The sequence below is a fragment of the Puccinia triticina genome, chromosome 13A (genome assembly GCF_026914185.1).
Source record: "Puccinia triticina chromosome 13A, complete sequence".
Taxonomy (NCBI): Eukaryota; Fungi; Basidiomycota; class Pucciniomycetes; order Pucciniales; family Pucciniaceae; genus Puccinia; species Puccinia triticina.
This window is the reverse complement of record NC_070570.1, coordinates 1,666,377-1,679,759: the sequence shown is the minus strand read 5'-3', so window position 1 is coordinate 1,679,759 and position 13,383 is coordinate 1,666,377. Positions and strand designations below refer to the sequence as shown.

General features: G+C 55.2%; 1 protein-coding gene across 1 annotated transcript; it reads left to right on the top strand.

The window, feature by feature from the left end:
- Positions 1–3,586: 3,586 nt before the first annotated feature.
- On the top strand, positions 3,587–11,538 carry PtA15_13A160 (uncharacterized protein; the record flags this gene model as incomplete). Its single annotated transcript, XM_053162330.1, has 10 exons — positions 3,587–3,934; positions 3,995–4,072; positions 4,140–4,330; positions 4,412–4,475; positions 4,531–4,661; positions 4,733–4,813; positions 4,877–7,901; positions 7,972–8,120; positions 8,193–11,253; positions 11,458–11,538. The coding sequence occupies 10 exons, from the start codon at positions 3,587–3,589 to the stop codon at positions 11,536–11,538; spliced, it is 7,209 nt and encodes a 2,402-aa protein (XP_053026316.1).
- Between the last annotated feature and the right edge of the window lie 1,845 nt (positions 11,539–13,383).

Here is a 13,383-nt window from a genome sequence, read left to right as displayed (position 1 = left end):
GGATTAATGCGTTCAACCAGGGGTCAAAAGGGAAATACGTGACTCCCCAGCGACGTAACTCGGTGGATAGATCGTCGAAGCTCAATCATCCTCGGTTTGCCGTCGAGCGAGCGGAGTACTATAAGGGAAAAGGTCAGACGGCAGCTCAAGAGCGTCGATACGGAACGGAGTGCGCTTACTGTGGTGAAGATGGCCATTGGTTCGCCGATTGTTCCGAGTTCTGGCGAGCTGTGGCGATGAAGCAAATCAAACCGCCACCGACAGATTTCGAGTCAAAAGGATCGAAATACGTCCCGGGGAGAAAATCAGAACACCACGTCAGAAAAGTTGCCTTTCCCAATTTAACCGAGGGGGTCCTTCTGGATTCGGGGGCTTCTGCTCATGTGAGTGGGAAGTCAAGCCTTTTCGAACCGACCCGAAAGCTGACGACGCCTCGCACATTCTACCTTGCCGTTACCGATTGCAATGTCACCGTGACCAACGTCGGCAGAGTAACGATTCCAACACCAGCCGGGAAGATCGTGATTGAGGAAGTCTACTTCGTGCCTGGGGTTGATGGAATCATCTTATCTACGGGGAGATTGGTCGCATCTGGTTGGAGATTGGAGTACAAGGGAACGGAGGCAACTTTATTAGATCCATGTAATAACCGCTACCCTACCATCTTTCACAACTACTGTTGGTCCCTGGAGACTGTTCCCGGCTCTGTTAAGATCAATAAAGTCTCGCAACTACCTTCTTTCAACCCGTATATCTGGCATATCCGCCTGGGACATGCTTCCGATGAGGTCGTCAAGCAATATCTGAAGGTCAATTACCCTGACGTAAAGATAAAATGGTCGTCGTTCTTCTGTGACCGGTGTGCAAAATCAAAAAGCACGAACCGAAAGTCCCTCGGCGTTGAGTCACAAATCTGTCGAGACAAACCATTGGACCTTATGGTTTCGGATGTTGCGGGACCGTTTGAGACGGATCTTCACGGGATGAAATACTGCATAACACTCAGAGATCATGCTAGCACGTTTTTGTTTGTTGGTTCCATTGAACGGAAATCGGACGTCCCGGACAAGATCATGTCGTGGCTTGCGCACATCAAGAATTATTTCGGAAAGTACCCCGTCCATGTCCAATGTGACAACGCACCGGAATATGTTCAAAGCCTTCGGAAGCGACTTGATACGATCGGCGTGAAGACTGCTCCTAGTGCCCCGTATACACCACAACAAAATGGTGAGGCCGAACGTTTGAATAGGACGATCGGCGATATGGCCAGGACTATGCTACATGAGAGCGGCCTTCCCCGGCGATTCTGGAGTTACGCGTGGTCGACGGCTGGGCACATACACAACCGGTTGCCGAATTCGAGATCTGGAGGGAAGTGTCCGGTTGAATTGTTCTATGGCATCAGACCGAATCCAGACGTGCTATATCCGTTTGGTGCGAAAGCCATTATCCACATACCCAATGAGCGACGGAAGAAACTGGACGAACGTGCTCAGGATGCTGTTTTGATTGGGTACCCAGACGCTGGTGCTGGATGGTTGTTTTTCTCGCCAAGAGAACATTGTGCAATCCATTCGACTGCGGCGGTATTTCCTGATTTTCAGAATTTGCCGGTAAAGAAGAAAGTGAAGAAGTCAGATCTGGACTTCGTGCTCAACCAAATAATGCTAAAACTGGGTGAGGAGAAGACTGACCTGATCGCGGCGGAAGAAACTAAGCAACTGCGGGATTTGGATATAGGCCCTGAGATCGACTTACCGAAAACCATCAAGATGGCACTTGCGGGTTTGGATGCGGACTCGTGGAGGAAGGCAGCTGGTTACGAAATGGACAAGTTTGATGAGCTGGATGTATGGGAGGCGGTCAATCCATTCAAAGGGATGAAGGTTCTGGGGGCGCGTTGGGTTTTCTCGCTGAAAAGGCGGCCGGACGGTTCGATCGAAAAATTTCGAGCTCAATACGTTGCAAAGGGATTCAATCAACAAATCAGAATTGATTGTAATGAGACCTATGCACCTACCGCCTCACTGAACACTTTACGTCTTTTGATCTCAATGGCGAACAAGTTTGGTTTGTCGACAGCAACATTTGATGTTAGCTCTGCTTACTTATATAGCCCAATTGAAGAAGACGTCTATGTTCAACCACCCGTCGAAATCCTACCGCAATTAAAAGGGAAAGTTATGAAACTCAAGAAAGCCCTCTACGGGACCAAGCAGGCGGCTAGGTGCTGGTGGAAGTTCTTCAAGCAAACAGTCGAGAAATTAGGTTTCGAAGCAAGTGAGATTGAGCCATCACTGTACCTTTTCCGCAAGGATTCGGGTTTTGTTATCATCTGGCTTCACGTCGACGATGGGTTTGCGCTGGCGTCGGAAAAATCGCTTCTTGATCAATTACGAGACGGGATGACAAAAGACCTGGAGATCAAATGGTCCGAGAAGGTTGAGCGCCTTGTCGGGATCAACATCGAACAGAGATCGGATGGTGTTTTCCTTGACCAGCGCCTAATGGCGCAGAAGATTGTCGAGAAATACAAGCGCAACACATACCTGAAGACGAGCCCACTGCCAGATGACATACTTGAGATTTCGACATCGGACCCTGTTGAACCAACTGAATTGAGATCAGTTATTGGATCCCTTATGTACCTTTCTAGTGGGACTCGTCCAGACATTTCTTACTCGGTTAACCTCTTGGCGCGTTTTTGTTCGAATCCTAGCGAACTGCACTGGAAATCTCTCGATTGTTTGATCGGATACGTGAGGCGGACGGTGGGGAAACGGTTGGCGTACAAGGGAACGGGAGAAGGCCTTCAATTGTGGACCGATGCGAATTGGGGAGGCGAACATGAAAGATCGACAACGGGTTATGCAATGACTTACTACGGTGACGTCATAGCATGGGGTTCTCGGCGGCAAACGGTAGTGGCTCTATCGACGTGTGCCGCAGAGTATTTGGCTCTCTCAGAAGGCTCTCAACAACTTGCGCACATGATGAATATCCTTGAAGATATCGAGCAATATCCACAAACTTCAATTCACGTCGACAATGAAGCCGCTATCTTGATTGCGACGGACAATACATCAAAGAAAAAGACGAAGTATCTACAGCGAGCTTTCTATTTTGTTAATGACTTAATCCGAGCAAATGACATCAAGTTAGAATGGACCAGTACAATCAATCAATTAGCGGATGTATTCACGAAAAAGCTTGGCGCGACGAAGATGATAGAGGCGGGGATTAAGCTGGGATTGACCGGGTAGTTTTCACATGCGTGGGAGGGGGTGTTAGAGTTGGATATACACTTAGGTGAAAACTGGGTTCTATCTTCTATGTACTTCATCATATGTACATAGTTCATAACCTAGTCGGTGACAGGTATCAACCTTAACTGTCACCGACGCGCACCTACAGTTCCGGTCCTCGCGTGCCCGGGATCCTCTCTCTTTCCTCACCGAGATTGGAGACCCGGGATCGACACGCGAGAGCTGACCCACCGCCGGACTGTATCGTGCAGTTTCCGTGCCTTTTATACTCCGCCCTCAGCCGCCGACTGGGCTGCAACCCACTCCGGCGCGAAGTGATGCAGATCGAGATCCCGGAGCTCGACGACGAGCCCACCCACACCCCCAGGAGCCAGCCCGCCCTCGGACCAGCACCCAGCCTGCCCGCCTCCCGCCCATTCGGCGGACAGCACCCCCCGCCCCTCTCCCGCAGGCCGAGTGCCGAGCAGCCCCCCACAGTCACCCGGAACCACAGCCTCAGCCAGCACCCCACCCACAGGAAACTCTCCGTCGCCAGCCTGCGCTCCCAAATCTCCTCCAAGCCAGCCCCAGACCACCCCCGCACCACCCAGCGCACCATCAACGACCACCTCCCCCGCACTAGAAATGAGAATCCAGCCCAGCCGGACCACCATGCCCCCCTGGAGGTCTGTCCACACATCAAACAATCCGAGCTCAGTCATTGACAACCTCCACCTTCCCCGCAGGTCGCCATCTTCCTGATCATGGACAGGTTTTTCGAAGAATGCGAGAGCAAGCTTGCCCAGCTCCTCAGCAAGCCGATCGTGAGTTTGTGCCCCCACAACGTGTCCCCGCACGGCTCGAAGAATTGAAGCGTGTGTGTGCGATCAGCCCGCCTCGGCGGAGGACGATGTGTACATACCCTACTGTCTCGGCCACGCCGTCGACCCGGCCTTCGACGCCACATTCGTCTCTCTCGCCCAAGTCTCCAAGAAAAACCCCGCACAGGTCGTCAACTTCGTCATGCGCTGGAAGTCCCGCCAGGGCGAATCGAGCGACGACTATGCCATCCAACGTGCCTTGTGAGCCCCCTCGGATTCTTCCACTCCTCCTCCTGCTGCTGCTGCTGCTCAGTCTCACATCTGCCCGGACGAGCAACCCAGGGTCACCAGCGGCAACTCCCTCAATCCTCGCCGGGTCACGGCTGTCCTCTCCGAGCGCAAAAACGTAAGCTGGCTGGTCATATCTGTCGCCCTCAGCTCTAATCCTTCTCTCCCGGCAGCTGGCGCTGGTCTACATCCTCTGTCGCGCCCTGATCTCCATCGTCCAAGTGGTCACCCGGGAAGCACTCGGAGAAGACCTTGGCACCCGTCTGGAAGAGATCATCTTCAACTCGATCAAGAATGCCGATCCGTAGGTTGAGTCGTTGCTTGTCCATCTGCCCTGTCTCACATTCCTCACCCCCAACGGTTCTTCGTATACAGGCACCTCACCGCCAGGACGCCCAACAAACAGGCCAACATGAACATGTTTGCCTATCTCCTTGGAGCCTTGTCCAACATCAGGTAAGCAGCCATCTCCCTCATTCACAAAAAAGTTCTATGCATAATGCCTGCTATACCCCTCAGATTCACGAGCGTCAGCGACCGTTTTGCCGCCGAAATGGACGCGATGAACCGGGTCGCCCATCTTCGCGACCAGAAGGACGGCGAAGCCAGATTGGGATACCTGGTCCGAGGCGTCCAGTTTCTCAAGCTGAAGGTCTACCCGCTCGAGGCATTCGAGGACACCGCCGACTTCATCGCGACCTTCGCCACCCTCTTCGAGTCCTCCAGAGGCTCATCAGTCAAGACCGCCATGGCCGAAACCCTCGGCCCCTTGCTCGCTCAAGTCGTCCAATCGGCCACCGCCGAAGTCAACCACCCCGTTTGGGGCAAGGCGATCAACCTCATCCTCAGCAAGTCGCACTCCATGTCCGATAAACCCTCGAAATCCAGATACTGGAACTCCACCGTCCCACTGATGTGTGCAGCCGTCGGCGCCGCCCCGCAAGAGCTCCTCTTGCCCAAGTGGACCGAGACCGTAGAATGGTGCACCACCAAGCTGAAGGAGAAAAGCACCCGAGCCGCAATGATGCTGGGGATCGTCCAGCTGACGTGGTCATACTTGCATCGGGTCCGCGAAGGCGCATCGGCCTTGAACAAGCGGCTCGAACCCATCCTCCGAACCGCCTTCCCTCCAGATCGGAAGAACGTCTATCCGTCCGAAGTTTCCCTTGACACCTTCGTCTCCTTGATCCATTTCATCCTGCACTGGCAGCTAGACTATGGCACCGACTTTGTCCTCAGAACCCTTCTCACCTACGCCAATGACGCCAACGAGAACAACCAAGGCTTGGTCGCCCAAACCGGGGCCGAACGGATCATGATCGGAATCACCAGCAGCTTGAGAGCGCTCACCTCACTCGAAAAGGCCCAAGACCCGCCCTACCCAACCCACGACCATCACCAGCACTCGAAAAATTCTTCAAACCCCCACATCATCTATGACCCCAATTACTCCTCCAGGGCTGGGGAATCGCCCAACGACGGCCAGGCGCTCAAACCCGACCTGCTCGAGAAACCCCGGATCAAGGCGTTTGTGGATGCGATCGGGACCAAAGTGCTTCAGATGGCCGCGTACTGCGACCGGACCCTCGCCCCGTTCACCATCAATGAAGACAGGTACCTCACTCCGTGGCACGACAGCGTCGCGGCGAGGGCAGACACGTTCGACGGCCCGACCGTCATCAAACGACACGGCGCTTTTGCAGTCGAATACCCGCGCCACCTCCAGCCCACGTTTGACGTCCTCCAGACCTGCTTACAGGCGTGGCCGCGGATCATCAACTCGCCGGCATCCGAGTCGGCATCGCTTGCAATCTTACTCAGAGGCTTGGTGTCCTTGGACGTGGGCGTGACGATCGAGGCCAAACTGTGCTTGCGGCGCTTCCTACAGGCCGGCAAATCCTTTGCCGTCCTTCAAGCCTACACACGCTTTCTCGTCAAGCCGGACTTGTTGGTCCGGATCAAGCCCCATCTCCAGAAAGGGCTCGACTCCAAAGTGGAGAACCTCGTCAAGTTCTGGGTCGAAGCCCTGACGGCATGGTGCGAACACATCCGCAAGCTGTCTGTCAACGGAGAGGATCCAGACTATGCGTCTTCGCCCTCCTTTGGCGCCGAGGGAACCAAGCTACTCTGCCACATGGAAGCCACCGGCTTGGTGCTCCTGTGCTCCAGGTCGTACTACATCCGTCGCTCAGCCTTGGACGCCTTACGGATCATTGCTACCGCCCGCGGGATCATCCAAGAGGCCAGCTCGGTGACCACCCCACGATCGATGACCTTCAACCCGACCTGCAGCGTCACCACTCTTCTGGCCGAGGCCGAGAAACGGCTGTTCGAGAACCTCAACGACGACGATTTCTCGAGCGTCGAGCGGACCCGGCTGGTCAAGTGGAAGAAACACCGTAAGGCGGCCAACGGCGAGAGCCTGACCCGCTTGCTTGAATCGGACAACCCCGCCGACTACACCCTGCTCTGCTTTGCGCTCTCCTCGATCTTCAGTACCTCGCTCCTCCTCCTCCCCGCCACCGTATCCCATGCCCGAATCCTCCTCTACGGCCAGCTTCAGCGACTCTATCCCTTGGCCTCCGATGCGGCCGGTGTCGGCGGCCGCTCCACCGTCAGCGGCACCGGGCTCAACCCAGGCTGGGACGACCGCAACCTCTACATGTCCTGGTCTTCGCTCCTCATCAGCGTCACCAGCATCACCACCTCGACTGACCCCAAGACCGGCAACCTCAGCCCGACGATCGACACCCTGTCAAACACCTCCCAGAGTGCCTCGGCCCGCGAAAGGCACATCTCTCCCGGGGAGGACCTCATCAAGACCCTCGTGCCCTTCCTGACCTCCGAACAGCCGCCCTTCAGGGAAGCGGCGATCCGGGCCATGAGCTCGATCCACGTCTCGATGTACCCCACCCTGCTCGAAGGCCTCTCGGGCCTCGCCCACCATCTGACGAGTGAGCGCAAGATGATCGAGGCCCAGAAGGACCGCTCCGCCCGGCCTAACGGGACCGTCAAGATCATCAGACTCTTCTCGGCCATCGGCAAGCTCCACGAATCCACCACCAAGCTCTTGTTCCATCCCGACTACCGCATCGCCGACCGCACCGTCGACATCCTGGCCACCTTCTCCCGCGAGACTTGCATCTTTCTCAAGTCTCAGCAGCATCTCGACGACCTCGTCTCCCTCTCCATCCGCAAATCCTTCCTCACCTTCGCCGAACGACTGCTCAGAAAGACCGCCCTCTCGCGCCCGTCTTCCTCGCCCGACCATCCGCATCTCTTCCCGAAGGAGCTGTTCATCGATTTCTACAATCTGGCCGAAGATTGGAGCACCCGCGCGATCAGCTCGTCCTCCTCGCAGCCCCAATCTGCCCACGCCAACCTGAGCTTCGGCCATCCCCCTGGGAACGACCCTCATCCCTCGCGCAGCGGGTCGATGTCCAGCAGGGCTAATGTGCCCCAACGGGGACGGCCGTCGGCGTCCTCGACAACCATCTCGAGCGATCTCCTTCCGGCCTCTGCATCCATGATCGCGACGCTCTGCGTGAGTCTCCCATCTGATCGTGGCCCTGCTTCATCCCTTATATTTCTTTTTTTTTTTTTCTTTTTCGCAGGAGAGTTATCTCGACGTTCGGGTCGCCAGTGGCTCCCAGAATCGGCCCGAAAGTATTGCCGATCGCCCCCGTATTAGTGTCTCGCGACTGCTGAGATGGATCGTGATGCTGTTCGAAAAGAATGATCCGAAGTCTCACGTCCACGCAAGGTGAGTCGTCTCTTGATTCCAAATTATTTTACATATATACATTATTCTAAAAAGCACAATAACTTTCTCTAGACGGGCGTTCATCGGGTCTGTAAGAAATAGCAGCGAATCCGATCGGCTCTTAGAGGCCGCCCTGACGCTTTGCTGGAATGAGTCTTCCAAGGCGATGCCGTTGCTGCAGACTCTGTTTGGGGTCTTGGGGAACGCATTGATATCGGACCCGAGCCTCCAGATCCGCGACTCGGCATTACTCGTGATCTGTCTGGCCCGGCTGACCCATTCTGACCTGACGATGCGGCAGCAAGCCATCGACCTTTTGAAAGCGCGCGGGATGCTAGGCACGCAGCTGGACCTCTTGTCGGACGTCGAAGTCAACCTGGCGAGCGCCTTTGCCGGCCAGCATCTCGCCGCCCAGTTCCGTACCTCGGCCACCGTCTGCAGCTTGCGCAAAGTGGCAGCGGTCGACTTCATCCTCGAGCTGTGCTCCCGGATCATCCAGACTGATCCGCAGAAGGCCAAGCCGCTCGCCCGTCTGATGCCCAGCTGGCTCAACCAGATCCAGCTGCCCCCTTCTATCCCAGATAGTCCGTCCTCTAAGTTCAGAAACCTCATCAATGTCGTCCTGCTCGTCACTTCTAAGATCATCGAGACCCACCCTGATGAGGTCCGCTCGATCTGGACTTCATTGTCCAACGCCTCTCCCCCCAACTCCAAAGCCATCGCCACATATCTCGTCGAACAAACCGCCCGGCGTGGCCTGCCTGGCTTTGTGGGCTTGGTGCGGACGGTGATCTCGTGTATGTCGTATGATGAGGCGACCGATACGATCCATAAGGACTTGCTGAGCCTCGTCGAGCCCGCGAAACTCTTGGCTGCGTCTAGTCCCACTTCTCTGAGCGATCCAGGCTCAGCCGGGTCAGCTGGCTCGAGATCATTCGACCTTGAAGCCTCCTTCCCTGCCCTGTCCTCGCGAGCCGTGTGTTCTCCTATGCAAGCCGTCATCCTCCTCCTGGGTGAAACCATGGTCCTCCGGCCTCTCACCCTCGCTGACCGGCTGCCGCACATCCTGCACGCCTATGTCGTCCAAGTCGACCACACTAACCCCCCGTTCAGAACGCAGATGCAGGAGGGATTGGTCCGCTTTATGGGCATGCTGCGCCGAGCCCAAATGGCCCATCTCCAAAACTCCGCCGGTCCTTCCTCAGAGGAGCTCGCCGACGGCGAGCCATGGAGACTGTTTTGGGAGTTCGACGATCTCGGCGGCTCTCGAAGACACCGCAAGGGCCCTCCAGCCAACATGGAGTCATTGGTCCATCAGATCGCCTCTCTCTCCTTGCATCTGTTCCCCGATTTCAGCCGCAACTGGACCCAAGTGGCTGTCGAATGGGCCACGCAATGTCCCGTCCGCCATATCGCCTGTCGATCGTTGCAAGTGGTCAGGGTCCTCGGCTCACCCGTCGACCCGACCCTGCTCGCCGAGCTCCTCGTCCGTCTCTCCAACACCGCCTCGGACCCTTCCCAGGACATCCAGCTGTTTGCGCTCGAAGTGCTGAGCACATACTCCGAGTGCGCCCGAATCACCGCGGCCAATGCGGCGCTCTATGCCCAGCTGTTTTGGACGGGGGTGTCGTGCCTCGAGACGGCCAACGACACGGAGTTCTTGGAGGCCATCGAGCTGATCCGGGCGGTCGTCAAGGCGATCGAGCCTGGCACTTGCTACGAGATTGCCAACTCGAGACCCAGCCAATGGGAGGCTGACGCCAGCCCGTTCAGACCCCTGTTGACCAAAGGTCTGCGATCATCGCAGCTCTGCTCTGCCTCGTGGAGTCTGGTCAAAGACTTGCTCGAGCTTCCGGACAATTGCGGGGTTATTGATTGGCTCAACGGGGGCCTGGCCATGCTGTATGCCGCCTGTCTGCCGTGGTGCTTCCAGGTCTTGGAGACGGGAGTGATGCAGTATGAGATCGATGAGATCGCGTTGAGCGTTGCCCGTGTAGCCGAATCGTTCAGGATGGACGGCCTCTCGAGAGTAATGGTCTCCTTCGTCAAGAATCGCTTCCGGACTAAGGAAGACTTCCTGCGCCAAGCCGTCAACGGCATCCGCGAATACTTTCTCCCGAAATTCTCCGCAGATATCTTGGTCGTCTATCTCGGCTTGCTGTGTAACCCTCTCGACTGGCTTCGCTTGAAAACCCTGGCCGTCTTGAAGCTGTTCCTCAAGACGATCGAGCCCACGTTCGCATCGTCAGGAATCAACGAGCTGGGCTATGACCTCTTGACGCCCCTGTTGCATCTGCTCCAGACGAATGCATCCCAACAAGCCCTGGACATCTTAGCCGAGCCGATGCCGATCAAGAGTCGGCCGTCGAACGGACGCAAAGGGTTGACGGCTGAGGATGGCGGGTCTTCGTCGACGTCGTCGAAGAGGGTGTTTGGGATGCCGGATGAGACGGGCTGGTGTGTGGCAAATGTGCAGGAAGCGATGGGGCAGACTCGGAGCCGGTTGACGGACGTGATCGAGAGCTTTGCGCGGAGCTTTATGGGCGAGAGTCTGCAGCGCTCGTCGGTGGTCGAGTTCAGCTATGAGTGGGGCCACGAGGCCGAGCAGAGCATCGACAACCAGACCCAGTCGGACTTTGCGGAGACCAACGAGAGCTTCGGGGACATGGTCTCCACCCTGCATGATCTGTCGGACTTCTTCGGGCAGGACGGCAGCCCTGGCGGCGGCCACGGCCACGGCCCGGCTGCCCACGGCTCCTCCTCGCGCATCTCCTCGCCGCTCAACCCGTCCACGGCCCGGGTGGCGGCCATCCTGTCCCGCTCGCTGAGCAAGCGCCGCGCCAACCGGCCGAGCCTGCACGTCCGGCCCTCCGCCGCCGCCGCCGACGAGCACGACCACCACCAGCAACCGCACCCGGCGAGCCGGGAGCCGCCCCTCGCCGCCGCCGGCCCGTCCGCCCGCCCCGGCTTCCCGCCCGCCCCCAGCAGGCCGCTCAGCCTCGTCTCCTCCGACGCCGGCTCCGACCCCCTCCCCAACACCCCCCTCTTCATCGCCCGCCGCTTCCATCAGACCTCGCTCTCCGTCGACTCCAGGGACGACTTCCTCGGCCAGAGCCATCCCCATCTCCATCCCGTCCTCCACGACGACGACGACGACGACCTCCATGATCTCGACGACGACGACGACGACGAGGACGACGACGACGAGGAGGAGGACGAGGATGAAGATGAGGACGAGGATGAGGACGACGACGAGGAGGAGGACCAGCAGCCGTTCCGCCCGCCCCCCAGAATCGCCCCCTCTCGCTTACGGCCCCCGCACACCCGCCCCGCGGAGCCCTCGCGCACCGTCTCGCCCAGCGGCACGTTCTGCACCGACGACAGTCACTCCGTCTACGCCTTCGACCTCGACCATTGACCCCCTCTCTTTTTCTCCTTTTGTACGGTTCTGGGCTGTGCGTTGTTTGTAGAGCGGCTATTTCGTGGTTCTTTTCTGCGCTTCGTCGCTTCTCTCATCTGTATTCTTCTCTCCTTTCTTCGGTCTTTGGGGCAAAGGGGCGCGAGTTGTTTGGCTGCTTGTGTTGGGTCGTTTAGCTGGTGTTGGTGCACACGGTCCGCCGGATTCTGGTGAGAAGGTTTTGGTGTGGCCCGAGGGGTTCTTGCTTGGGCATGTAAGAAGGACGGGTGCCTGTATGGCCGGGGTGGACCTTTTGGACAGCCGTAAACATCCGGTAGGGTGCTGTGATTGGCAGGGGAAGCTGCCTGCGCTGTCTCAGCCGGGGGACTCAAAGCCTCCTGGCCTGTGCATCCATCCTGAGCCCAGCTTTCCCCTCCTTTCCTGGGTGAGACTGGAGAGTGCTTCCGAGTGCTAAGTAAGTTGACTGCAAGACCGGTGCACCCTTGCAACTTCCCAGGGAGAGCCTTGCTGTGGCTGGCGGCAACGCTGCCCGCTCGCTGGGAGCGACTTGTCCACAAGGCCAGAAACTTGCTGCGTAGCTTAACAAAGCCTTGTGAGCACTTGCGGGCGAGCGCCAAGCCCGAAGTGCATCCACGGCTTTTAAACCCACAACAACCGAGATCGCACGTGAGAATCAACGTTTGGAGTGTAAGGCCCCGTTTGGAGCCAATAGAAATTTAGGTGACATAATCATTTGTAAATTCAATAAAAAATACAAAACTCAACATAAAGAATCCAATTTTTTTTTGTAGGAACCCTACAGTACTGGTCTCATCAACTATGAAGTCAGATTTAACTGATTCAGCCATCTTCAGCACCATAATACCATTATATTGCTTTGTTTTGGTCAAAAGCGATATAATGGTACTACAGTACTGAATATGGCTGAATCAGTTGAATCTGACTTCATAATTGAAGAGACCAGTATTGAAGGTTGCCTAGAAAAAATATTTGGAGGCTTTATGTTGAATTTTGTAGTTTTCATTGAATTAACCAATGATTATATCACCTATAATTATATCAGCTCCAAACAAAGCCTAATTCTTTTTTTTTCTTCTTTTTCTTCATTTTAAATTCCCTCTCTCACCAAGCTGCTGGGGATCTTGCGAAGGACTATAAGGGCCCAATTATAAACACTTATTGGAATTTCATTGAAAAAAAATCCAAATTCATTCGAAATTTCTTTTGTCTTATTTTTTTTAGGGGGTTACTAAATGTACCCGGGTATTTCCGCGTTTGTACCCGGTTTTTGCGTACCCCCTTTTCCGCGTACGTACCCGGTTTTTTTCTATTCATTTCTACGCGACGCAAATAGGCTTAAAATTCATCTAAAATCCTGAAAAGAATTATGATACATTCAAAATTCCAAAAAAGCAACTTTAAATGATTTAATTAATTTTTTGCATACCCCCTTTTCCCCAGTGTGTACTAAGGGAATATCTTTTTTGTTACATGTACCAGGGTTCCAAAAAATTGAGGGAACATTTAAACATGCATTAGAAGCTTCCTTTGGAATTTTTGAGAGAAAAAAATAGGTATGTGGTGGGTACATGGTGTGCTTAGTAGAAAAATGACTGATACATGTATAACTTTTTTGTTACACATTTAAAGAGTCTAAAAATTTCAAAAATGTTTCTATGGTGTATATTCTGTGCTCCATTAAATTTATAGCAATGGGGTAAACACCAAACATGAGATATAGGGGGGCCGGGCAGCCTTAATAGGAACAATCTGCCTAATTATTGAACATTTTTTTTGATAAATTTCCCAGAAGTCTAGAGACTTAAGGGGTTACATAATGATGCA